The following is a 27,572-nucleotide window of genomic DNA, read 5'->3' as shown; positions in this document are numbered from 1 at the left end:
TATGAGAGACAGAGAACATAAGCAGGGTAGGGGCAGAGAGAGGGGGACACAGAATTGAAGCAGGCTCCAGGCTGTTAGCACAGAGCCCACAATGGGGCTTGAGCTCACAAGCTGTGGGATCATGACCTGAGCCAAAGTTGGACGCTTAGCTGACTAAGCCACCCAGGTGCCCCCTGATTTTCTTTGCCTTATTCCTGTTATATCTTCAGGGTCAGCAGTTTCCAATAAACACAGTTCAATAAATGTTAGTTAAGGGACACCTGGGTGGTTTAGTCAGTTAAGTGTCTGACTTCAGCTCAGGTCATGATCTTGCAGTTCGTGAATTCGAGTCCTGCATTTAGCTCTGTGCTGACAGCTCAGAGTCTGGAGCCTGCTTTGGGTTCTGTGTCTCCTTCTCTCTGCCCCTCCCCTGCTCACACTCTGTCTCTCTCTCTCTTTCAAAAATAAACATAAAAAAAATAAATGTTTGTTAATAGTTGTGATTATGATCATAGTGATAATGATGTGAAGTAGACCATTTTTAGGTTAAGTTTTTAATAAGACTTCTTGGGAAAAACTAGCAACCACATTCACAAAGGTTACTGTCAAGTGTTACTCAATAACCTTTCAGAAGGATTCTAAAATCCTTCAGAATCTCTTCGTTCAGATGTCCCAGGGAATAGACACCAAAAAGTTACCCAGAGCATTGCTATCTCCATGTTTCTTACTATAGCCCAGTTGGCACAGTAGGAATAACTTTGATGCTTCTAACAGCTGACAGAATGATACCAGATGATCAAAGGTTTAGCTTGTGAATTATTTTGCTTGCTTGTGTCATCCAGAGTCTAGAGTCCCAAAAATGTACTCCCGGATTTGGTGCACCACTGATGGTACACGCAGTGAAATCAGAGGCTTTTTAATCCCTGTGTGACTTTATCAACGTCTGACAGTTGATAAGGTGAGTAATCTCAGAGTAGCATAATGTGATTCTGTATAAGCTATATCTGAGGAAAAGGGAGGGTGGGAAAGAGAGGCTGGACTCAAGGCTCAGAACTCATCATACTGATTAGGTACAATAGGCTAATTATGACCGAGTTTAATGCTCAAATTCTTCGCTGTTTGGGTTTTTCCATCTGCATATGGGCACTTTTGACATTTTTATCAGAAATCAACAAACATAATGGTAAGCTTAAATATAGGTTTTCTTATAGTCAGTTTAGGTAGAGCCAGAAGACAACAGTTATTTGAATTATCTGCAAAGACTGATGGTTTTGATTTTTTTTTTTTTACGTTTTTTAATTTATTTTTGAGATAGAGAGAGACAGAGCATGAATGGGGGAGGGTCAGAGAGAGGGAGACACAGAATCCGAAACAGGCTCCAGGCTCTGAGCTGTCAGCACAGAGCCCGACGGGGGGCTCGAACTCACGGACCGCGAGATCATGACCTGAGCTGAAGTCGGCCGCCCAACCGACTGAGCCACCCAGGCGCCCCTAGACTGATGGTTTTGTAATTAACAATTCCTCTGTTTCTCATATATTTTTTCTAGAAAACTTTAAGCCCTCCCCTCCACACACAGAAAAACAGAACAAAAGAAACACCTTCTCACACCTACCAACAAAATAGACTCTATAAGCTGTTCCCCGGCTAGAGCCAGAGTGCATACTGCAATTAAATGTGAGTACCTCCCATTAGGTGTGCCAAATGCTTTCTCTTTTCTTTGCAACTGTCTTATTCATATGCTAGAGTGGAGATAAAAGACTTTAAATGGAAGGATTGCACAACCACCACCCACATCTTTGCGAGCTCTGGTGAAGCCTAAGCCTAAGCCTAAGTGAACATTTGGGATCCATTCTCCAAGTAGTAACTGGAATGTGTTAGCAGCCATTTTCATACACTGTGGGAACTGTTATAGTCCTTGAGTGCAGCCATTGCTCATTTCTCCTTGTATCCTCAGTGCCTGGCCTAGGGCAGGTATTCAATAAGTTAGGTGATCAAAGATTCAGCTTGCTTTTGGCATCCAGAGTCTAGAGCCCGCCAAATGTACTGCTGGATCTGGTATACCATTAATGATACAGTTGGTATAATTAGGGGCTCTGCCTAAACTGCTAACGAATGAATGAATGAAACATAGAAACTCCACTGTGACAGAAGTTTGATAAAGTTCTGCGCTGGTGAGGTTTGGGGGGAAAGTATATTCCCAAACATGTTAATGGATGAATGTAAATTGTGCAATCTCTGAGTAATTTGGCAATGACCATTGAAAAAAAGGCATATACCCTGTGACCCAGCAATTCCACTTCGGGGAATTCATCCTGCATAAAAACTCTCTCACATACGCATACAGTAAAGAATAGTCTCGAAGCATTCTTTATACCAGCAAAAGACTAGAACCAACTTAATGTCCGTATGTAGAGAACCGGTGAAATAAATTATGGTATATACATATCATGGAATTCTTTCTGATGTTAAAATGAATACGATAGAATTATACATACTGACATGGAATGATCTCCAAGGTATCATGGTTGAGTGAAAAAAGTCAGGTGCGAAACGTGTTCAGTATGCTACTGCATGTGTAAATAAGCAAAAAAGAGTAGGGGAAAGGATACAAAGATATGCTTTGATTTAAAAAAAACTGTCTCTGGAAGGTTACAAAAGAAACTGGTAAGAGTGGGTCAATCTGGATGGAGAAACAAGGAATTTCAAGGATTAGAGGGAGAGAGACTTGTTTTTTTCACTCTTTTGTATTCAATTGAAGCTGTGTATATAGACTACTATTTTAAACAAAAGTGCTCAAAAGTAAACATCTCAGAATTAGTTTCCCAAGAGAATGCCTTTTAGAACTCATCATAGTGTGAGTTACCATTTGTATCAGGAAAACTGTGAGGAGGGGAGAGATATATCTACATAATTACTCATAGAAGCATAGAACATCTCTGAAGAAGAGAATGGGGCAGCTAGGGATCCAGGTGGAAGGAAGACATTCCTGTATAACTTTTTGTACCTTTTAATTTTAAAAACATAGGTATAGGGGCGCCTGGGTGGCGCAGTCGGTTAAGCGTCCGACTTCAGCTCAGGTCACGATCTCACGGTCCGTGAGTTTGAGCCCCGCATCAGGCTCTGGGCTGATGGCTCGGAGCCTGGAGCCTGTTTCCGATTCTGTGTCTCCCTCTCTCTCTGCCCCTCCCCCGTTCATGCTCTGTCTCCCTCTGTCCCAAAAATAAATAAACGTTGGAAAAAAAAATTAAAAAAAAAATAAAATAAAATAAAAACATAGGTATATATAATAAAAATTAAAATTGTTTTTGTTTTTAAAGTTTACCGGACACGTAGAAGAAGTAGAAAGGAAAAGGTGTCTTGGGAAGTAGGAACAGCATGCTTGGTAGGATCAGGCAATCATAGTTTCAAATCCTGACTTTTTTTTTTCAGTTTATTTATTTTGAGAGATGGCAAGCGAGCAGGAGAGGGGCAGAGAGACAGGGAGAGAGAGAAAATCCCAAGCAAGCTCTGTGCTATCAGTGCATAGCTCCACGTGGGGCTCTATCTCACCAACTGCAAGATCATGACCTGAGAGGAAATCAAGAGTTCCACGCTCAACTGAGCCACCCAGGTGCCCTCTGACTCTTTCAATGGCTGTGTGATGTTGGGCAACTTGCTGAAATCTCTGGGCCTCTTATGAAAAAACCCACATGGGAAGTTGTGTGGATTACACAGAAAATATAAAGTGTGTTTCCTATGATAGCACTTATTAGGAGGTCAGTAATTTGTAGTCGTTGTTACCATATGGCAGAGGCATTTCTTCTGTGTATTCCAAAAATAGTTTCAAGGATCTTAAAGAAACAATACAGAACAAGAACTTTGGACTCATTTGAGTGTTGCTACGTGGCGGAGGTAACAGCCCCATCACATGGCTCTGGCGCTGACCTAGATCAGTGGGAAATCCATGATTGGCCCAGAAGTGACCCCAGGTGGCGTGGTGCCACTTTATACCACCAATTGATTAAATGTGGACAATGTTTGCTCGTGTTGTGATTTCTGAAAAGAGCCATATCAAGTGAGCAAAGAGATTTTAAAAGCGATTATGAAATAACAAACACATATGAAATCCAGAGTATCTAGCACTTCATCTTCTTTTCTTTCCTTTATTTGTCTTTTCAGGATCACATTGTGAATATCATGACAAACCTGTTAATGTGTTACAAAGGTACAAGCTATAACCACATATATTTTCATTTGCTTCTTTGTCTAGCTAGGTCATATTATCTGAAATGGTTAGCAGATCTCTTACTATTCTAATGGAAAACAGATGTATCAGTCTGACTGATCATATTTCTTTTTTTTTTTTATTTTTTTTAACGTTTATTTATTTTTGAGACAGAGAGAGACAGAGCATGAATGGGGGAGGGTTGGAGAGAGGGAGACACAGAATCTGAAACAGGCTCCAGGCTTTGAGCTGTCAGCACAGAGCCCGATGCGGGGCTCGAACTCACGGACCGCGAGATCATGACCTGAGCCAAAGTTGGCCGCTTAACCGACTGAACCACCCAGGCGCCCCTGACTGATCATATTTCTATTGGTGAAAAGCTCTAGGCTCCAGATATTTATCCTTTATCTCAGTAGTGCTTGCATTCATGTCACATTTTTGGAATTTCACTAAACAGAGAGTGGTACTCTTTACGCACACACAGATCCATCCAAACAAAATTGCTTACAGTGAAATTAGTTTTTGATAATTACTTAAATAATTTTTTAATGTTTATTTACATTTGAAAGAGGAAGAGAGAGACACAGTGCATAACAGGGAAGGGGAAGAGAGATGGAGACAGAATCTGAAGCAGGTTCTAGGCTCTGAACTGTCAGCACAGTGCTCGACACAGGGCTTGAACCCACAAACACGAGATCATGACCTGAGCCGGTCTGGATGCTTAACCAACTGAGACACCCAGTTGCCCCAGTTTTTGATAATTACTAATGTCATATATTTTGCTGCGTGAATAAAATAACTCTAAATGGACATAAGTTGTGTCATTATTTGTAACAAATGATAATCTCCTGAATTTGTTTCCTAGCTTGCATTTGTAAGTTGAAGTTTTTTTCAACTCTGAGACTGATAAAGGCGGAGATGGGATGAGATCGGTAATATTTTGTAATGAGTGCTGTAATTCCATAGTCTGAATTCTGCCAGAGCTGGTGAAAAAAGGCGTGAGGTAGAGCGTCTTGGGCAGGCTGATGCAGCATTACAAGAATGGAAGACCAGCGACCCAGTGAGGCAAAATCAAGTGTTACACTGGGTCCTCACTCAGAAGACATTCTTGCTGCTTGGAGATTACAAAGGATTTCTAAAAGGGCGCTTATTTTTATTGATCTGGATTCAGAGGCAACCACTGAGCATCTACTAAAGGCTAATAAGTTTACATACATGTTACTTCAATATCTTTTATTTTTAGGTTGATAGAAGGAGAATGCTGGCTCAGGCGGGAAAATTGTAAGCATTGGTTGTTTTGGTACATTATGCCCTTAAAAATTGGCACCGACAATAATCTTGAGTTGCTGTTGTTGTTGTTGCTTTTTAATCCAACTAGCTCTCAGTAATGTTAATGTAGGCTCAGCCAAGACTTTAGGGAAAGCATGTTAGGCTACAGAGGAGAAATATTCACACACACACACACACACACACACACACACACACACAAACACTCACATATTTTATATTTCACAAAGTAGATTCTGTTGGGTCAGTATTTTCCTTTTAATGTATTTTCTACCAGCTTTCCTAATTATGAAGAATGGAAGAAAACAAGTTGCCACAGTATAAGTCTTACCACGAAAGAAACAATGTCATTATTACCAAGCATGTGCAGTTCTCTGACATTGTTCTCTTGGGATACTGAATAGGTTTCCTTCCTCAACAGTCCCTCCAGCAATTCAATACTTTAGGGCCAACAATCTTAGTGCCCTATTACAATTTTGCTGATTAAAATTAATGAAAGACTTAAGTGTGCACTTTTATCTGCATTAACATGTCATTAATCCTGACATACCAGATGACTCTGAAGTTCAGTTCATTTGAAGTTCATTACAATGGTTTATTATCATATAAAGTAATGTGTCCCGTGATACATCAAGAGAACAAGCTGACCTGAAATTATGAATGAATGATCTGTTTTCTAATATCTTTTCGAATTATCAAATAAAGCCAAGCCCTTATTATAAACAAAAACAACTAAGCATGACTTTCTAGCATTTTCTCAAGCTGTGTTCTTTGTGTTGTCATACGAAAGATTCTCCTGCACTCCAGTGTGTTCTTTATGGGTGGAGACATTCACAGCATCTCAGGCCTCCCTGAAGGCTAGCAGTATGGTCCTCATTAACCCTACTGAACTGTTTTGTTTTCTGACAAACACTGAAGTTGTAGGACAAATATTTTACTTTTACTTTTTTTTTTGTTTATTTATTTTGAGAGAGAGAGAGAGAGAGAGAGAGTGAGAGTGAGCAGGGGAGGTAGAAAGAACGAGAGACAGGCTCCACACTGTTAGTACACTGTGAGATCATGACTGGAGCCGAAATCAAGAGTCAGATGCTTAAGCAACTGAGCCACCCCAGCGTCCCACTTTCTTCAACCCAACTCTATTTCTCCATGGATGGGAGAGGTTGTAGATAATACTGATGAGAGATATCAAGATACATAATCCATTTAAGTTGGTATATTGAATTACTATGCATTTAAGTTGGTATATTGAATTACTATGCATTTAAACTGTAAACTGATTTAAATGAATTACCGTGTATATTCAACACAAATAGTATTGCTTCAACATTTAATTATTACCAAAGTACCACATGTTTTATAGCTCATTGGCTTTATTAGTCAAACAGCATAAAACCACAGAGTGGAAATGGAAATATTTTTGAGGATTTGATAGGTATTTATACAATGAAAGCTATTAGTCAAACAGCATAAAACCACAGAGTGGAAATGGGAATATTTTGAGGATTTGATAGGTATCTATATACTGAAAGCTATAATCATGGGGGCAACAATTAACATAGAGTACTTAGTGCACTGTGCTAGATGTGTTACATGCATTATCTCAGGGGTCAGTAAACTCTACAAGGGTCTGATAGGAAACATGTTCTCCAGCTTAGTGTCTGTCATAACTACTCAACTTGGCCTTATACCCCAAAAGCAGCCATAAATGAATAAGCTTGGCTGTGCTCTAGTAAAGCTTAGTTTATGGTCATTGAAATGTGAATTTCATATAATTTTCACATGTCATAAAATATTATTCCTAAAAATAATTTTAAAAACCATTTAAAAATGGAATAAACATTGTTAGCTCATAGGCCATACAAAAACAGAAAGCAGTTTGGGTTTGGCCATGGGGCTATAATTTGCTGACCTCTGCATTATCTCATTGGGTTAATGGGAATTTCCTAAATGATCAGATACACTGAGATTATACTATTAAGTGAATGGGACTGTTTTCTCACTAGCTTTGTTCCTCACCCTACTACCACTCTGCCGCGCTGCTGGCACTGAAACTTACGGGACTTTATTCCGTTATTCCTAGGGCTAAGAGCAGCCTATATGTCTAGACTTTAGACAGACCAATTCCAGGGAGAGATATCAGTGACCTGGACTGGGCTGGTAAAAACAGAGGACTAAGAACAATAGACAGGCTAGGTATATATTTAGAATCAGGTACTTGCTTGGATGAGGATTGTTTGACACCTGTCTCACAGGATAAAAAAAAGCGATGATACTTTTATGGGGTGTATATCGGGCTCTGTGCTGACAGCTCAGAACCTACAGCCTGCTCTCCATTGTGTGTCTTTCTCTCTCTGCCCCTCCTCCACTCCTGCTCTGTCTCCCTCCCTCTCTCTCAAAAATAAATAAACATTAAAAAAATCAATAATACTTTAAAAAATAATTTTAGGGGCGCCTAGGTGGCTCAGTTGTTTAAGGGTGTGACTCTTGATTTCAGCTCAGGTCATGATCTTCATGGTTTGTGAATTCAAGCCCTGCCTCCAACTCTGCACTGACAGCGAACAGCCTGCTTGGGATTCTCTGTCTGCCTCTCTCTCTGCCCTTACCTTGTTCAGGGACCACACACTCTCTCTGTCACATAAATAAATAAATAAACATTTAAAAAAATTTTTTTTAAATGTTTATTTATTTTTGACAGCGAGACAGAGCATGAGCGGGAGAAGGGCAGCGAGAGAGGGAGACACAGAATCGGAAGCAGGCTCCAGGCTCTGTCAGCACAGAGCCTGACGCGGGGCTCGAACTCACAGACTGCGAGATCATGACCCCAGCCGAAGTCGGACGATGGACCGACTGAGCCACCCAGGCGCCCCTAAATAAACAAATATTTTAAGGAATAAAGAAAAAAATATTTTTTTAAAGTGCTACCTAAATTTAGTTGGGAAAATATGTCATCTCTTTCTTCTTCTAATTATTATTAGCCATTTAAAAAATTGCAGGATCCTATAGGTTTATTTGATTTACTGTTCCCCTACTCCAAAGTTGAGCTTTTAACATAAAAGTTAGCTGAACATACTTTTTCTGGAAAAAAAAAAAGTTCTGCATCCCCCACAACCCAAAACTGGGAGTCGCTGCGTGGAGACACTGTTATTTCCAGACTCTTTTCCAGGGTTTTACTTTCCTCTACCAGAGTCCCACCCCTGCTCGGCGCCCAGCCACACCCCTAGACCCGCCCGGACACTTCCCCTCGGACTCTCTCCTCCCTCTGCTGCTCCCTCTGCCGCACTCTCCCGCCCACTCAGGAAGCTCCGCCCACTCAGGAAGCTCCGCCCCCCAGCTACCCCTCCCGCCTGGGGCCAGTTCCGCAACCCAACTCCTTCCCTCCTTCCGTCGCTTTACCCTTTCCCCGCCTCCATGGCTGCCCTCGATTGGCTAAACTGGCTGTGCCGCGGCAGGGATGCAGCACAACCTCTTTCTGATTGGCTAAAGGGTGCCTGGGCTTCTTGTGATTGGCTGATAAGAGCAGACAGCAAGTGTGACTGAGCTCCGGGGTGTGTGGACGCGGCTTTGTTGCCCGAGGGGGGTGGCGGTGGAAGTTAAGGGGGTAGGGGGTTAGTGCTTCTCGGGACCCACACTCGCGGCCGTCGCAGTCACTTCGCCCGGTAGCCTTTAGCGTAGGAGTCGCGCGGACAGCAGCCATGAGCGGCGGGGTGTACGGGGGAGGTGAGTGAGTGCGGCCGGACGAGAGAGCGCGCCTTTTTAGCGTGTGGGTTTTGTAACCGCCGCCCCCAGCCCTCCCCTCCGCGGCGGCCTCTTCCGGTCTCCCCCGCTCGGGACCCCGGCCTCCCCGCCCCATCCCCGCCCCGCGCTCTGCCCGCCCCCGGAGCCCACCCGGCTCTTTTGAGAGCCTTGGGCGCCCGGAGTCGCCGCCCCCTGCGGTTCCTTCCAGCCTCGGCCCCCCGGAGGAGCAGGGTTTTGGGGGTGCGCTCCGGCCTCGGGCTGGGCGGGCACTTCATCCAAGGGGGTCGGCCCGCAGAACCCCGGCTTGAGTGGCCAGCCGCAGGGTCGCATCTCCCCCGCTGTCTCCACAAGTCTGCGACATCGGGGCGCGCGCGCGTGTTTAAACTTGGGAGGTTCCAGCAGTTTGCAAGCGTGGACGGAAGGTTTCCGCAAAGTCCCTTGGAGGGTAAAGCGAGCCAAGAGAGGTACCACTGCCTGGAGGAGTGGCGGCCACTCCCGACGCAGCCTCCTCGTTCCGTGCTCAGCAGCCTCACACCTTTCCGTAATATCTGCCTGTTGACTGGGTTCTCTAGAGTTACCCATGGGAACACCTGTAACTTACAGATGCTTTTCTTGGGCAGGCTGTAGTGTGGTGGAAAGATTGACACGGGTCTGGGAGTTACGCAGACCTGGCATGTACTTTCAGCCCCACCATGTATTGAGCGCTTTAGCCTTGGGCAAGTTACTTAACTTTTCTCAACTTCGGGCTCATTTTGGGAAAGATAATTCCTGCCCAGTGGTGTGGTTGTGAAGATTCAATGAGATGATGCTATACGTGGCTCCGCAACGTGTGGTCCATGATCAGCAGAGTCAGCATCACCTGCAAGCTTTTTAGAAATGCAGACTCTCAAGCTCCAGTCTACATATACTGAATCAGAGCTTCCATTCTTGCTAGACAGGTAGAGGAAGCACTGGTGTATATGATTCTGGTTTGTGTTGTGTTTGAGGAGTTTCCAGAACAAGGAGACAGATTTGAAGTGTTGCTTTTGTTACTGTGTCTAGTAAGGATGGATACTGTTTCTGAAGAGGATGGCATTTTACAGGTAGGGGATAGAAATTGGGTTTTCAAAGTTCTTAGGAGTTTTTGGAGTGTAGCTAGAGTCTCTTTGAAGTAATATGCTGACCCTCAGCCCCTTCTTTCCCGTTTATGTTCTTGGTTTTGATTTCTCACATGTGAGCGTCCGTAGTTTCCCATTTTTTACTTTGGAGAAAGCCTAGTGGATCTTCATGATTTACCTCTTCCTCATCTGAAGATGCAGTCCTGGATCTTTGTGCCTTTGCCTTACGGAAGCTGTTGACTCTATTCTGACCTTTAGGTTCACTGATCCAAGACTTAGAGGCTGTCTGGGAGTATTTCCTTTGAAGGCATTGTTTAATATGACTGAGGCAGAAATGGATATTAATGATACCAGCAGCAAACATTTATTGAGTGCATACTGTGTACTAAGAACTGTTCCCAGAGACTTTTCATGTGTTGCATTTAATACATGCATTAGTCCAATCTATAACAACCATATAGGGGATGGTAATGCTGTCCCTGTATTATGGAATAAGAAAGTAATATGGAAAAGATGAACTGGCCAAGAGTTATCGAACTTCCTAAGAAATGGGGAACAAGAATCTCTGGGTTGAAGAAGATGGCATTTCAGTAAAACCCTTTCCTATTTTAAAAATAAAAAGTTTTTTGGTTGTTTCTCCATAAGTCATTTTTCAGTTGTATAGCCACAGCATATTCATGTATGGTTTAAGTATTCAGAATAAACGTTCTTTTTCTCATTTGCTTAGGAGGGGAATATGTCATAAAGCCTATTCCACATACAAAATATTTAAAACTTACGAAAATAAGTGTATGATTTTGTGTTTGTGCTACCACTGTATGGTCAGTATTTATATTGGGTGACATTTTCCAAAGGGTGTATTGTGAGAAGAAACCAAACTTCTCTCCTAGGTTTTGTATAATTAACTTAAGAAGCTGTATTTTTAACTGACTTGCTTATTGAAAAGATCTTTGAAGTTTAAATTTTAAAATTTATGGCTGTCTTATTCTAATAATGATTTCTGACTAGATCTGACATTGATCTTTAGCGTTAGGTATAATGCATAATTTACCCAGATTTCTATACTTTCTAACTGGTTTCTGGACCTACTCATTGTTCCTGTGACTATCTCTCATGGTGCTCCTTTACTTCAAACTCTGCATTATAAAAATAAACAGGCCATCTTTGATAAATTGTTTCATCATTCCTGCACTCCTGACCCCCAGATCTCTAACCTTAAAATTTTCTCAAAATCTCCATCCCCATGAGTTGGTGTACCCTGTCCAAACAAACAAACAAAAAATGATCTTCCCACTTTCTCCCAAAGTTATTAGCCTTCAGTATTATCTTGGAATGTTTTAAGACCAGGTTAGAAAATTGCCACCATTGGGGCGCCTGGGTGGCGCAGTCGGTTAAGCGTCCGACTTCAGCCAGGTCACGATCTCGCGGTCCGTGAGTTCGAGCCCCGCGTCGGGCTCTGGGCTGATGGCTCAGAGCCTGGAGCCTGTTTCCGATTCTGTGTCTCCCTCTCTCTCTGCCCCTCCCCCGTTCATGCTCTGTCTCTCTCTGTCCCAAAAATAAATAAACGTTGAAAAAAAAATTAAAAAAAAAAAAAGAAAATTGCCACCATTGTTTCATGTTTTCCCAGAAAAACCACCACACCTTTAAACTTGGAAGCCATTTACTCCAGAAAAGCATCAATATCTTCAGAAAAGTGAAAACTGTGTTTTTAGTAGATAAGGGATCCAACTCTTGAGGACTTTTATCCATTAGAAATTGTATCCTGGTTTTTAAATATCCAGACCTCTGTGGTTATGGTTTAAGTCTCCTATGTCCCTTTGCCATTCTATTTTGTGTTCATTGGTTCTAGTTTTTAACAACACGAGGTACAGGAGATAGACCTATACCTGTGAAAAAGGAAAAAAAAGCAGATGCAAAATTCTAAGCATCAGGAGTCTTACATTAAAATTCTGTGTCTAGTTTACCTCTCATTAAGATAGGAACATAATTGATTTATTAGATTTTTATTTTTTAATTTTTTAATGTTTAGTTTTTCTTGTTTTTTTGTTTTTTTTGTTTTTTTTTAACATTTATTTATTTTTGAGACAGGGAGAGACAGAGCATGAATGGAGAAGGGTCAGAGAGAAAGGGAGACACAGAATCTGAAACAGGCTCCAGGCTCTGAGCTGTCAGCACAGAGCCCGACACGGGGCTCGAACTCCTGGACCATGAGATCATGACCTGAGCCGAAGTCGGATGCTTAACCAACTGAGCCACCCAGGCGCCCCATTTAATGTTTAGTTTTGAGAAGAGAGAGACCGTGTGAGCTGGGGAGGGGCAGAGAGAGGGGGAGACACAGAATCTGAAACAGGCTCCAGCTCTGAGCTGTCAGCGTAGAGCCCAATGCAGGGCCTGAACTCATGAACCGTGAGATCATGACCTGAGCCAAAGTGGGTGCTCAACCAACTGAGCCACCCAGGTACCCCTAGATTTTCATTTCATAAAAAAATTTACCGGGTAGGTATAGCCTCTGTCTCCAAGAAGCTCCGTCTTACAGGTGAGGCAGTCAAATAAATAGACACTGCATTTTATTTACTTCAGTTGTACATTCCCCCCTCCCCATATTTAAAGAGCTGAAGTTGGAATATTTCTTTTCTTTTTGAAGTTTTTCTATTTTACATATTAAATTTTTTTTAATTTTAAGTATAATTAACATGGAATATTTCTTTAAAAAAATTTTTTTTAACGTTTATTTATTTTTGAGAGACAGAGCACGAGCAGGGGAGGGTCAGAGAGAGAGGGAGACACAGAATCCAAAGCAGGCTCCAGTCTCCTAGCTGTCAGCACAGAGCCAGACGCAGGGCTGGAACCCACAAACTGTGAGATCATGACCTAATCCAAAGTCCGCAGTTAACTGACTGAGCCACCCAGGCACCCCGACATGGAATATTTCTTGATGGTGTGGCAGAGTTTAATTGGCAGCATGCTTTTTTTCTTGGTGCAAGAAGAGATGGTGTATCTTATTTATAAAATTTTATATTGATGAGAAAGGGTAATTCAACAAAGTGTGTTCGGTAATGACGATATGTCGAAGGTACAAAGGTAGAACAGAGAAGAAAGTTACTAACTCATTGTTGGGGAGTCAGAGGACTTTACAAGAGAGGTTGTAGGGATGATGGAAGAAGAGTGGAGAAGGACAGCATATGCAAAAATTAGCTGAGTGAGAGTATGTGGTGTGTTTAGGAGACAACATTATCCAGTCATACTGGTGTGTAAAGTGGGAAATGAGATTACTGCCAGATTTTGCTAGGTCTTGAATATCAACTGGGTGAAATGACTTGAATTTTATTTTGTAGATGATGGGAAACCACCAGATGATTCTCTTTTCGTTGAAGGATTTATGTACCAATATGTTGAGTTGTAATTTTGAAAGATCACAGTGCAGTAGTTTGTAAGGTGGATGGAAAAAATGAAGAGATGGGAAATACAATACTTACAGGGAATTGTAGTAATTCCCTGTTGAGATAAGAGCTTGACTCAAGACAGGGGCAATGGTAGTAAAGAGCAAGGGAATTGAGAAATATTTAGCAGAATGTTTGGCAGAACTTGGTGAGGGGTATGAAAATATGAAGGAATTCGCAATTCTTAGTTTTTTGTCTCTGCTGATTAGGCCACTAACTGTGATAGCACTGCTAAGATTAGGTTAAGTAGGATGGGGAAAGGAAGACAGTGCTTCAGATATGTTGAATATGAGGTAACCATGGGACATCAGGAGGAATCAATGTTGTACACTAAGAAGTTTGTCATATGGCCTTTTGGCTCTCTGAGTAGCATCATGGCGGTCATCAAGAGCAAGTGCCTTATGAAAGGTGGCAGAAAGGGAGTCAAGAAGAAAGTGGTTGATCTGTTTTGTTTTTCTTTTTCTTTTTAAAAATTTTTAAAAATGTTTTTATTTATTTTTGAGACAGAGAGAGACAGAGCATGAGCAGGGGAGGGGCAGAGAGAGAGGGAGACACAGAATCCGAAGCAGGCTCCAGGCTCCGGACTGTCAGCACAGAGCCTGGAGCTGGGCTCAAACTCATGGACTGTGAGATCATGACCTGAGCTGCAGTCAGACGCTCCTGATCTGTTTTCTAAGAAAAATTGGTATGATGTAAAAGCACCACCTGTGTTCAGTATAAGAAATATTGGAAAAACATTAGTCACAAGAACTCAAGGAATCAAAATTGTATCTGATTGCCTAAGGGTCATGTTTTTGAAGTGAGCCTTCTGCAGAGTGATGAAGTTGGCATTTAGAAAATTTAAGCTAATACTGAGGATGTTCAGGGCAAAAACTGCCTGACTAATTTCCATGCCATGGATTTTACCCATGACAAAATGTGCTTCATGGTCAAAAAAATGGCAAACCATGGTTGAAACTCCTGTTGAGATCAAGGTTGCCGATGGTTATTTGCTTCATTTAGTTTGTGTTGGTTTTACCGAAACAGGCAACAATCCAATTTGGAAGACCTCTTATGCTCAGTACCAACAGGTCCACCAAATCCAGAAAATGATGATGGAGATTATGACCTGAGGTGTGCAGACAAATGACTTGAAAGAAGTGGTAAATAAATTGATTCCAGACACCATCAGAAAAGATCTAAACAAGGTTTGCCGATCTATTTTTCCACTCTATGATGTCTTTGTTAGAAAAGTAAAAATGCTGAAGAAGCCCAAGTTTGAATTGGGAGCTCATGGAGCTTCATGGTGAAGGTAGTAATTCACTTTTCTTTTAAAAGGAAAAGCTACTGAAAATGAGACCAGTGCTAAAGTTTTTGTTTGTTTTTAAAAAATTTTTTTTAATGTTTGTTTATTTTTGAGAGAAAGAGAGGGGAAGGGACAGAGAGAGAATGAGAGAGAGAGAGAGAGAGAGAGAGAGAGAGAGAGAATCTAAAGCAGGCTCCAGGCTCTGAGATGTGAGCACAGCCCGACATGGAGCTCAAACTCCCGAACCATAAGGTCATGACCTGAGCTGAAGTCAGACACTTAACCAACTGAGCCACCCAGGCACCCCTAGAGTCCATTGCTAAAGTTGAACGAGCTGATGGATATGAGCCATCAGTCCAAGAATCTCTTAAAATCCAGACATTTAATGGTAACAAATAAAAAATCTTATTTGTGATGGTTTTTTAAAAAAGTTTGAGACATGGATCTAGATAAAGGTGAGGGCTTGAGAGAAAGATTTGGCTTGAAATTATTAGTAGAAGTTGAGGTAGAAGTTGATGCCATAGGAGTGGAGCAGATTACCTACGAGAGGGTAAATTAAGGGAGGGGTTCCAGTGTGGGGTCCCTCACCTCCCCAGGGAGTCCACAGGTAGAATTATGTTTTGGTATAATTGGCTTCTTTTATAATCTACTTTAGAACATTCTAAGAAGGGAGACCTAAACTTCCTAATGTATCTGTATTAGTTTTCCATAGCTGCTGTAACAAAGTACCACAGACTGGGTAGCTTAAATAACAGAAATTAATTTTCTCACAGTTCTGGAGTCAAGAAGTCTGATATCAAGGTGCTGGCAGGGTTGTTTTCCTCGGAGGTTTTTCTCCTTGGTTTGGAATGGCCATCCTCCCCCTGTGTCTTCACATGGTCTTCCCTCTGTACATATCTGTGTCTAAATTTCCTCTTTTTATAAGGACACCAGTCATATTGGGTTAGGGCATATCCTAATGATCTCATTTTAATTTAATCACCTCTTTAAAGACCTTATCTCCAAATAGTCATATTTTAAGGTACTAGGGGTGAAGACTTCAATGTACGGATTTTAGGGGGAAACACTTCAGCCCAGAGCTTTGTGAAAGGGGTCCATGATACAGAAAAGGTTAAGAGCCTTGATCCTTGAGAATGAGAGTTGAATATTTTGGTTAACCTGGCAATTAATTCATTTAGTTAAGGTATTTTTTTTTTACCCAACATTGTAATTAGTCAGTGTTAAAGTTTATTAATTTATAGTCATTTGTTAACTTTACTGTTTGTACTTGAATATACGTGCTATGGTGAAAACAAATGCAGTGTTCTGCTTTTAAGGACCCCTATTTTCAGACAAAATAATTTGGATCAGAGAATTGTATCGAGAATGGGAAGTATAATAAATGAAGAAACTTCTTTTCAAATTAGGAATAAAAATAGGTGGCTCTTTATTTAAATAAAAATGAGATTATTATTCTGTAAAGATACCATCTCTTCACTATGAATATCTGTATAATCATTGGTTTTTCTTTATTTTAAAACTCAATTTTTAGTACTACAAATATACTAATAATGAAACATATATGTAAGTTTGTATGTGATAGATGTAATATTTCACCATATTTGCCTGAGATAGTTTAAGAAATAGAATGTTATTCATATAGAGTTCCCTTTTCTCCCTCCTTAGAGGTAACCACAGAACCGAAGTTGGGTATGCAGCATTACCAGGCCCCATGCATATTTTTAGTACTAAGTGTGTGTGTATCCATAATGAATTAAATAGTATCGCAATGTGTATGTATGTATAGTAACTAGCCTTTTATCTTTCTTTCTCTTTCTTTCTTTTCTTTCTTTCTTTCTTTCTTTCTTTCTTTCTTTCTTTCTTTCTTTCTTTCTTTCTTTCTTTCTTTCTTTCTCTTTCTTTAAGTTTATTTATTTATTTTGAGAAAGAGAGAGAGAAAAACCCAAGCAGCCTCCGCACGGTCATCACACGGCCCACCATGGGCCTCGAACTCACAAACTGAGATCATGACCAGAGCCAAACATTTAACCTTCTGAGCTACCCAGGCGCCCATAGTAGCTAGCTTTTCAAACTAGTCATTTTTTTTTTTTTTAGATTTATCCATATTGATATGTAAATCTAGATCATTCATTTTAACTGCTGTACAGTATTTCACGGTATGAATAATTTATAGTTTATCTATTTCCCTACCGAGAGGCCATTAGATTATTTTTATCTTTTCCTGTGACAAGTAGTGTGGTGATAATAATGATAATGGCAGCTCCCACTTATTGTGATTATTATGTGCTGTTCCTGTTGTAAGTGCTTATGTGCATTAAAGCATTTAACACATTTATTTATTATAACATCCTATGTGTTAGAAACTGTTATGCACGTTTACATACGAGAAAACTTTGGCAGAGAGGTTAGAAATCACCGAAGGTCACATAGCTAATGAACATTCTTAAACGTGTTTCCTTGTGATATGTGTGAGAGAGTTTCTGTAGAGAAAATAAAAAGTGTAATTTCTGTGTGTGTACATTTTCTGTGTGTGTGTGTGTGTGTGTGTCTGAATTCTCTATTTTGTTGGCTTATATGTCCGCTGATCTACATCATGGTATGTTAGTAACATAGTGTTTTGATTACTGTAACTTTAAGTCTATAAATAAGGTACTGTGAGTTTCCCACTTTTGTTCTTCCTTTTTAAAATAATTTTTTTTTATTTTTTAATTTTTTAAAAATATATTTTTTTATATTTGAGAGAGAGACAGAGACAGAGAGAAAGAGCAAGCAGGGGAGGTGCAGAGAGATAAAGACAGAATCCGAAGCAGGCTCGAGGCTCTGAGCTGTCAGTACAGAGCCCGATGAGGGGCTCAAACTCATAAACCACGAGGTCATGACCTGAGCCAAAGTCGAACGCCCAACGAACTGAGCCACCCAGGCGCCCATATTTATTTTTAAATTTATATCCAAGTTTGTTAGCATATGGTACAACAATGATTTCAGGAATAGATTCCTTAATGCCTCTTAGCCCATCCTGCCTACCACAACCCCTCCAGCAACCCTCTGTTCTCTATATTTAAGAGTCTCATGTTTTGTCCCGCTCCCTGTTTTTATATTATTTTTGTTTCCCTTCCCTTATGTTCATTTGTTTTGTATCTTAAAATCCTCATATGAGTGAAGTTATATATTTGTCTTTCTCTAGCTGATTAATTTCACTTAGCATAATACCCTCTAGTTCCATCCACGTAGTTGCAAATAGCAAGATTTCATTCTTTTTGATTGCCAAGTAATACTCCAGTGTGTGTGTGTGTGTGTGTGTGTGTGTGTGTGTGTGTGTGTGTGTGTGTACATACATATATATACCACATTTTCTTTATCCATTCATCTGTCGATGGACATTTGGGCTCTTTCCATACTTTGGCTATTGTCAATAGTGCTGCCATAAACGTTGGGGTGCATGTGCCCCTTCAAAACAGCATACCTGTATCCTTTGGATAAATACCGTATCCTTTGGATAAATTGCTGGGTCGTAGGATAGTTCTATTTTTAATTTTTTGAGTAACTTCCATACTGTTTTCCAGAGTGGCTACACTAGTTTGCATTACCATGTGTATGAACATTTTCAACTTTAGTGTGTATGACTAAATTGAGCGTTAGGGTTGTATCAGTTTATAACTTTTATTAGTAAATGTGTAGGAGCTCCTCTTTCCCTATGTCTTTGACAATACTTTGTCTTATCAGATGGATTTTGCCAATTTAATGGAGATAAATAATAGCTCTTTATTATTTTTAATGATTGAAAAAAATGAAAAATTAGTGCCTGGAAAACCCAAGTGTTTTGTTTTTGGACCATTGCTGTTTTGGGGGAAATATTTTCAAAGTATAATTAGAGGCTTAGTCTCTGAATTTGAATGTGAAAAAAAATCAGCTTTCTTTGCAGCATTAAATAAACTTTATCTACTACAAATCTTTGAAACGTGCAAACTTTGATAACTTTTTACTTGACCTATGTAATTATGTTTTAAACTCTTACTCTTCAGGGTTCCTCTTTTTTTTTGGGGTTTTGCTAAGTTTCTATCCTAATTGCATGGAATATAATTTCTATTAACATGAAAAAATGGCAAGTAAGTGTACTGGATATCTTCCATTTGCCTCTCCACTTTCCACCATTTCCACCCTCTTTGTGCCCTTGAAGAGTGACCCTTACTGACTGTCTCAGTGGGTCTGTTAACTTGTGGTTTGGCCAGTGGTAGGGCAACCATGTTTCCTGCCTTATGCCTCTTGTCCTTGTATAACTATGAATAGGGAACCCTTTTTGCATTCAGAAGTGGCCCAGTTTGGGTGAGAAATTGTAAGATTACCCTAGCCAGTAGAGAGGAGGAAGAGAGAGGTTGACATATTTATTAGTCTGGTTCCTTCCCCTCAGGGTCAGCCATGGCTTACTGCATCCCTCAACTGAAGGTCACGGCTCCTATCAGGTAGCCCTCCCAACACAACTCTCTCCAGGTTCTGCTAACCATTCTTTTTCCGTGTTTCTTCAGTTCTAAGGGTGGCAACAGATCTGTTATTAGTGCTAGGGTAGCATACTATCCCTTTTGGTTTTCCTGTGTTGTGCCTATATCTTTATAAATAGTCCCTTTAATAAGTAAACTCTTGCCAAATCGCCCAGTGTTAGTGTACCATCTCTTTTCTGATTGAGCCTCTACTGATATACAAGGTATGACTTGTTATATTTTAACTGAATGAATCTTTATTTTAAGGTGTATTTAAAACTAAGTTCAAGCTTATAATAATAAGAATGTAATACCTGTTTTAATTTTTAATAGAACTTTTTTACATTCTCATATTAACCACATTAAGTACTCTTTTTTATTAAAAATTTTTTAATGTTTGTTTATTTTTAAGAGAGAGAGAGCACACGAGTGGGGTAGGGGCAGAGAGAGAAGGAGACACAGAATCCAAAGCAGGCTCCAGGCTCTGAGCTGTCAGCACAGAGCCCGACACGGGGCTCAAACCCATGTACTGTGAGATCATGACCTGAGCCAAAGTCGGACGCTCAAACGACTGAGCCACCCAGGTGCCCCAGCACATTAAGTACTCTTAATTTTCATATGAGACCTGTAAGTTGTTAATGTTAATTGTCCTTTGTTTTTTCAGATGAGGTTGGAGCTCTTGTTTTTGACATTGGATCCTATACTGTGAGAGCTGGTTATGCTGGTGAGGACTGTCCCAAGGTAAGTGTAGCGTTAGTTAATTGGATATGAAAAGATCACTTACTTGAGTAGAATTAAATTCATGCAGAAATTCTCACTCAATTATGGTAAAAGATTTTAGTTGGGAAAAAATGACTACTTGATAAAGCAGGTAAAACTTGTATTATCATGTTTTTGACTCTTCCAGGTGGATTTCCCCACAGCTATTGGTATGGTGGTAGAAAGAGATGATGGAAGCACACTGATGGAAATAGATGGTGATAAAGGCAAACAAGGCGGCCCCACCTATTACATAGATACTAATGCCCTGCGTGTTCCCAGGGAGAATACGGAGGCCATTTCACCACTAAAAAATGGGATGGGTATGATGTTTGCTTGTATGGATTTGATTTTATAGAGTATATATGGTACATTTTAGACATAAGACAATGGCTTCTTATAAGTTGAATATCAGGTATTTTGTTTTTAATTCCACAAATTGATGTTCCAGGCACTGAGAATACAAAGATGCATCAAACATGTTCCTCTTCCTCAAGAAACTCATAGGGAGGTAGATGTAGATATCCAAATATGTAGGATAAATGTTGTGTTTGATAAGCAGTGGGATTGGAGAGGAGAGGTATTTAACTCCCATCATTGGGGATCAGTGGTGGTTTTCATAAAGGAGGTAACTTTTGCACTGAATCTTGACGAATAAATAAGGATTAGCCTGACTAACAAGGCTCGGTAAAGGAGAGCAGCCAGCATGTGTGAAGAGGTGGAGCTGTGGAAGCGGCTTACATGTTTATTAGAAAGATCATCAATTAAGTATGGCTATTAACAGTGGGGTGCATTAGCATCAGTTGCAGGAGTGGTGGACAGAGAGCAATCATCATAGGGCTTGTAAACCATGCCAGGGGTGTATTAAGCTGGCAACTGAAAGATAACCCCAAAGGAATTTTTTTTAATTAAAAAATTAAAAAAAAATTTTTTTCTAATTTGAGAGAGTGTGATGCAGGGAGAGAGGGGTGGAGAGAGAGAGAGAGAGAGAGAGACACTGACTGACTCATAAGCAGGCTCCATGCTCAGTGTGGAGCCTGATGTGGGGCTCAATCCCATGATCCTGGGATCATGGCTTGAGCCAAAATCAAGAGTTGGCTGCTCAACCAACTGAGCCACCCAGGCATCCCAACCCTAAAGGAATTTAAACAGTTGGGTGTTTGCCAGCTGGAGAGATTATTCTAAGAGCAGTACATAGGCTAGATTGGGGAGAGATACTGGAGATAGGAGGATCAGTTAGGGAGGTGAGAATTCAGATGAGAAATGAAGAGGGTTTAAATTTTATCACTGATGGCCGAGATCTTGAGATGACTTTGAGAGATATCAAAGAGGTGAAAGGAGAATAATTGAGTTTCCTAGATTTTTGACTGGGGTAATTGAATAGAGGGTACCACACATTGAAGTAGGAATAGAATGGGAAGGAACAAGTTTTACGGTCTTCAAAGGCAAATGTATTGGTAATATCTGCGGTCCCTGTTAGGTTCATTTATTCATTAGAAGGACTCACAGGACTCAGCATATAGTTGTACTCATGGCTAAGGTTTATTACACTGAGAGGATACAAAGCAAAATTGACAAAGGAAAAAAAAGGTATGGAGTGAAGTCCAGAGGAATCTAGGGCACACTTCGCAGGGTCTTCTCACAGTGGAGTCATATGGGATGTACTTAATTCCTCCAGCGATGAGTTGTGACAACGTGTATGTTGTCTACCAGGGGAGCTCATTAGAGACCATTTTTACTGGAGGAGGTCATGTAGGTACCACGTGTCTAGAATTTACTAAAATTCAAGACTCCCAGAGGGAAAGAAGGTGTTCAGCACAAACCACATTGTACAAACAGTTTAGGTGCAGTGAACTACTGTTATCATTTAGGGAAAGTTTTATATCACTGTAGGGAACTGGTTATCAGTCAAGTTCTCAGATGTCAGCAAAAGGTCAGCCTTATAAGCAGGCCTTTTTCTGTACAGCAAGTAAATGAGTTTGTTTTTGAGTTCAAAGTATTTGAATATAGGTGCTGTTCTATTCAGCAGGTGAGAAGATTTTAAGACATGGAGTTGCATTATTTATTAGCCAGAAAGAGTGTGGAATATGAGAAAAAGGTTGAGGATGGGTTTCCATGTGAAAGCCTGTTCTCTGTTTAACCAAAGAGAAGAAGGGGTGCCCATGAAGGAGAATGAGAAAGAACAGTTAGGGATATAGAATATTCAGAAGGCCAAGAGAAGAAAAAGTTTTGGAAGCATACAAGTCCAGTGATTCTCATTGTTCTCAGCTGTGACATTGAGAGTTACACTAAGAAGGGAAGAGAAAAGTTAGAATGACTAACGCAGTTCATTGACACCCGCCCCCCCCATCCCCTCCCCCAGAGCCTCATAGGACTATGGGAGTATGTTGTACAAGTAATGACATTTCTTCTTTGGATTGTGGCAGAACTGGTTTGCAAACTTTTGAGCAGTCAATAGTGTCAGATAATGTAAAGAGGTCAAGATATATTACAAGTGAAGTTTCCACTGAATTTGTCTGTTAGAAGGTCATATCAAGGGGCGCCTTGGCGGCTTATTCAGTTGAGTGTCTGGCTTCAGCTCAGGTCACGATCTCATGGTTAGTGGGTTCGAGCACCGTGTCGGGCTCTGTGCTGACAGCTCGGAGCCTGGAGCCTGCTTCGGATTCTGTGTCGCCCTCTCTCTCTGCCCCTCCCCCACTCATGCTCTGTCTTTCAAAAATAAATAAAAATGTTAAAAAAAAAAACATTAAAAAAAAAGGTCATAGCGAAATGCAAGCACTTTCAATGGAATGTTTAAGTGGAAGCCAAATTGAAGGCATGTTATATTCTCTGAGGGTTTATATCTGTATCTGTATCTATATTTATATCTTTTAATCTTTTTTCAGGTAGACTGTAAACTTTCTAAATATCAGGTTTAGATCCTACCATTCTTTTGTATTTCCTCTTACCATTCGAATTGTATACTGTGCCTCTAGTAAGTACTTAGTGAATAATATTTATTTGGTATTTTAGGTCTATTAGATGCACTGATTACATTTAGGACAGGTCTTAGGGGTTGTGATACTGTTGGGGTTGGATGAACAAAAAAGAGGTTCCATATTTTATAGAAGACAAAGATGATGTTTATATAAAGTGCTATCTTATGAAATAAATCTGTAAAATAAATAGGTTCTATATATTAAAGTATTCTAAAACATAGAAAGTCTCTTAAAAGATTCTGTATTCATCTTCAACTAAGCGTTGTTTTGAAGGTATTAATCTTATATTGTAGTTGAAGATTGGGATAGTTTCCAGGCTATTTTGGATCATACCTACAAAATGCATGTCAAGTCAGAAGCCAGCCTGCATCCTGTTCTCATGTCAGAAGCACCGGTAAGACAAAGACTTTCTTTTCTGAATTTCTCTAGTTGTTGTTGTTGTTTTTAACTGATTTGAAGAATGTTTTCCTTTTCTTTAAAAAGGCATAGAAGTTCATGTTTTGAATTTTGAAAATTAGAGGAAGGGGGATAAATTTTTATATACTATTAAAGTTTTTATGGGGCGCCTGGGTGGCTCAGTCGGTTGAGTGGCCGACTTCGGCTCAGGTCATGATCTCGCGGTCTGTGAGTTCGAGCCCCACGTCAGGCTCTGTGCTGACAACTCAGAGCCTGGAGCCTGTTTCAGATTCTGTGTCTCCCTCTCTCTTTCTGACCCTCCCCCGTTCATGCTCTGTCTCTCTGTCTCAAAAATAATAAACGTTTAAAAAAAAATAAAGTTTTTATTATTTTAGTAATTAAAATATTCAAAGAACAATAACAAAGCACCCTAAATGGGGTTTGGTTATTTATTTTTTCCAGGGATTTATTTAACATTTGAATTCCTTGGGCCACTTCCCATTTGGGTTTATGAATTGTCCCTTGTGCCCCAAAGGCAGAGTGTATCCACTTTTATATTCTCCTCTCCAGGAGAGGAGTCAAATATGGAACTAGGGCTAGAAATTACTAGATCGAGGTCTCTTGTGAAATACATTTGGTACAGAGTCCACAAAGAGCCCAGAAGGCTAGCATAATGATCATAAATTATCAATATTTTGTTACTGTTTTTAACCTCTAGTTTCCTTTATGAGTAGCAACTCTTAAATAGGAGAATTTGGTGGTTTAAAATGACTGGATTGACTCTTAAGATTTAATAATACTTTATAAGAATCCTGATTTTGGTACTGTGGAAAGTCTGTAACCTGTAAAATTCCTAGCAACAATTTTACTTTTTATTAAATAATAAATTTTAAATTATATTTATTAAATTTATTTACAAATAAATATAAATATACACAATTTTCTATGGTATTTTCTATGGTTATTTTCTATGGTATTCTGTTTTTAATGTTTATATTTTTTAATATAGTGCTGTATTGAATCTTGAGATAAATCAACATTTTAGTTTTTAAACAGTAAATAACTTACATTTCTTTTTCCCTCTTCTCAAGTGGAATACTAGAGCAAAGAGAGAGAAACTGACAGAGTTAATGTTTGAACACTACAACATCCCTGCATTCTTCCTTTGCAAAACTGCAGTTTTGACAGCGTATCCTTGAAAGAGTAACATTCAGCTTTTCTTTAGAAGTAAATGTGGTGGGGCATGTTTTGTTTTCCAAAACCAAAAAAGTTATGAGAAGAGTGGAATTATTTTACTTTTTTTTTTTTCAAATCTCTTTAGGGTCAGTCTTAATAGGAAACATTGGATTCTCATATCTGTCTTTTGCATTCATTCTGTACCGTATCACACATGACATGGTCTCTGGAAAACTCCCCTATACACTCATGAGAGAGTGACCGTGAAAAAGGCAAATAACATCTTAGTATTACTTTAAAAATTCTTTTGGCTTCTCAAACATTATTGGCCTCAGGACCCTCAGGACTCCTTTATACTTTAACAAATTACTGAGGACTCCAAAAAGATTTTCTTTATGTTGGTTATATCTGTCAGTATTACTGTGAGAAATGAAAACTAAGAATTGGTTTAACATTTATTTATTCACTTAATAATGACAAAAAAAAAAAACCTCCTTAAGGTTAACACAAATAACATTTTAATGAAAAAGATAATTATATTTTTCAAAACAAAAATATTAGTGAGAAGAGTAGTATTGTTTTATCTGACTTCATTGATAGCTGGTTTCTTATATCTGCCAACCTCAGGCTCTGTTCTCTTGACAAGTTAAGCTAGTAAGGAAGGTTTTCTGCTGTCCAAGCTGCATACTGTTGGAGAATGCATTTATCTAAAAATGTAGCAAAATCACAGAACTCTTAGGTGCTGCTCTGATTTTCAAGAATAGATTACTCTCTGGGCACCTGGGTGGCTCAGTCTGTGAAGTGTCCGCTTTTGGCTCAGGTCATGATCTCATGGTTCATGAGTTCAAGCCCCTTGTCGGGCTCTGTGCTGACAGTGCGGAGCCTGGAGCCTGCTTCGGATTCTGTGTTTCTCTCTCTCTCTGCCCCTCCTCCATTCGTGCTCTCTTTCTTTCTCAAAAATGAATAAACATTTAAAAAATTAAAAAAAAAAAAAAAAGAGTGGATTACTCTCTGTTCTCCATGTTTTTGTTGGTCCCCCTGAAGTCCTGCTCCTGAATAGTATAGCAGTCAGTCAGAGATTTGGGTACCTTTTATACTCTGATTTTGGTTTTCACCCATTCTGTGGTTCTCTGGCTTCTAGGATTTCTACCTTAAGTGTCCAGCTTTTCTTTCAGCCCTGAAGTCCTTTACTGCTCCCTCAAGGTGGTAAATTGCAGTTTTCCACCACTGCTTTCCTAAGCCATAGCCATGGAGCTGGGGAGCATTTTTAGCTATAAACTTCTTACCCCTTACATTTGCAATTTTATGAGAATAAATTTTGGGTAAATTTTGACTGCTTTTGAACACTTCCCAGAATCTTAAAATGATCATTTAAGATAATTTGTCTAGATTTTATGATTGTTATTTATAGGAAGGTCCACATACCTTCATGCCACTTTTTAGTGTGTTATCACTGTATCTGACTTTGTACTTACAGAGCATAAAATTAATGTTTTGTATATAGTTGGCCAGAGGTCAATAAAGTACCAGTAATAGCAAAGATAACTTACCAACCTGTCTTTCTGGCCATCGATTTCATGGATTCTGATCATCCTTACCCATTGCTTGCTTTTCTGCCGTTAGCCCTTCATCTCTCTTGACATGCTCTTTCTGGTTTCAATTATCCATTTTCTTGGCTTAAGATCCCAGTTACACACTAACAAATTCCAAGTCCGTATCTGTTCTGTGTCCCAGACCTTTCTTGTTCTCTGCAGGCCCACAATCAGCTGCCCTAGTAGAACTTTTTCTGTTCTTTGTTTAAGCACTTGAAACTCAGTATGTCTAAAATGGAATTAATCTCTCCCCTCGAATTTATTCCTTCTTCTTCTGTGTAGTTGCCCAGACCAAAAATCTTTCTCTTTAACCCTTCAAATTTAGTCCTTCATCAAGACCGATTTTTCTTCTCCCCACTACCTCTCAGATCCATTTATTTCCTCCATTGCCACTGCATTATGTGCAAGCTCTTTCCGGGATTACTGCAACCCTTCCTCCTCTCTTCCCTGTTCTTCCCACTGCCATGCTAATGATCTTTGTTAATTGCCAAGCTGCTTTAAGCCAGAATCATTGTCCACATTCTTACAGGCTCTGCCGAACTACTTACACTTCCCTGACCTCAGCATACCCTTGCTTCCTGGCCTTCCCACATATTCCTGTGTTCCCTGTCTTCTCCCTAGCTTACTTGGATTTCCCCAGGATTGGTTAGGTGGCCTCTCCTGTATACCCCTGGGGCACCCTGAGCAGTTATTTTCACAGCTTTCCTGATCTGTACTAAACAGGATATCCTTCAGGGCAGAGTCAGTTTGGGGTCACCTTTTTGTGCCTTCTGTGCACAGGAATGCCAGTGCCAGACGGACTACCCTCCCTTATTAAGCACCAGACTTGTCACTAGGCACATAATGCGCAGTAAATATTTGGTGACCAAGTGCATGGCCCTGCTCCTGATACTGGCTTATGATGCTCACGTGGTATGGGCCTTCTGCAGCTCAGAGCTGTGGAAGATGGGATCTGCCAATATTTGCTGACTGTTGAATCCACCTGGAATAGCTTTCCCATTGACTTGTGGGAACTGCCACTCAGCTGCCATACTGCTGAGATGGTTTTTCTTTAATCCTATGTGGAGAATGGTTTTAGTTCCTAGCGCAAATGCCATAGCCCCCCACTGTTTTTACCCACTTTCTGTTGATTTTGTTCATTGCTTCTTAATTTGTTTTAAGTCCTTTA

General features: G+C 40.1%; 1 protein-coding gene across 2 annotated transcripts in view; it reads left to right on the top strand.

The window, feature by feature from the left end:
- The first annotated feature begins 8,950 nt into the window (after positions 1-8,950).
- The window catches only part of ACTL6A (actin like 6A), a 29,964-nt gene continuing 11,342 nt past the window's right edge, over positions 8,951-27,572 (top strand). Inside the window, exons 1-5 of one of the 2 annotated variants that reach the window (XM_045502890.1) lie at positions 8,951-9,188; positions 20,168-20,244; positions 20,411-20,585; positions 23,534-23,634; positions 24,728-24,825. In XM_045502890.1, the coding sequence (XP_045358846.1) occupies positions 9,164-9,188; positions 20,168-20,244; positions 20,411-20,585; positions 23,534-23,634; positions 24,728-24,825 (476 nt within the window). In that variant the 5' untranslated portion in view covers positions 8,951-9,163. Of the gene's footprint in view, positions 9,189-14,804; positions 14,931-20,167; positions 20,245-20,410; positions 20,586-23,533; positions 23,635-24,727; positions 24,826-27,572 lie in introns of those variants that run through there. The other variant, XM_045502891.1, reaches the window with a different exon arrangement.

The sequence above is a fragment of the Leopardus geoffroyi genome, chromosome C2 (genome assembly GCF_018350155.1).
Source record: "Leopardus geoffroyi isolate Oge1 chromosome C2, O.geoffroyi_Oge1_pat1.0, whole genome shotgun sequence".
NCBI lineage: Eukaryota > Metazoa > Chordata > Mammalia > Carnivora > Felidae > Leopardus > Leopardus geoffroyi.
The sequence above is the reverse complement of the archived record's forward strand: the minus strand, read 5'-3'. Positions and strand labels throughout refer to the sequence as shown.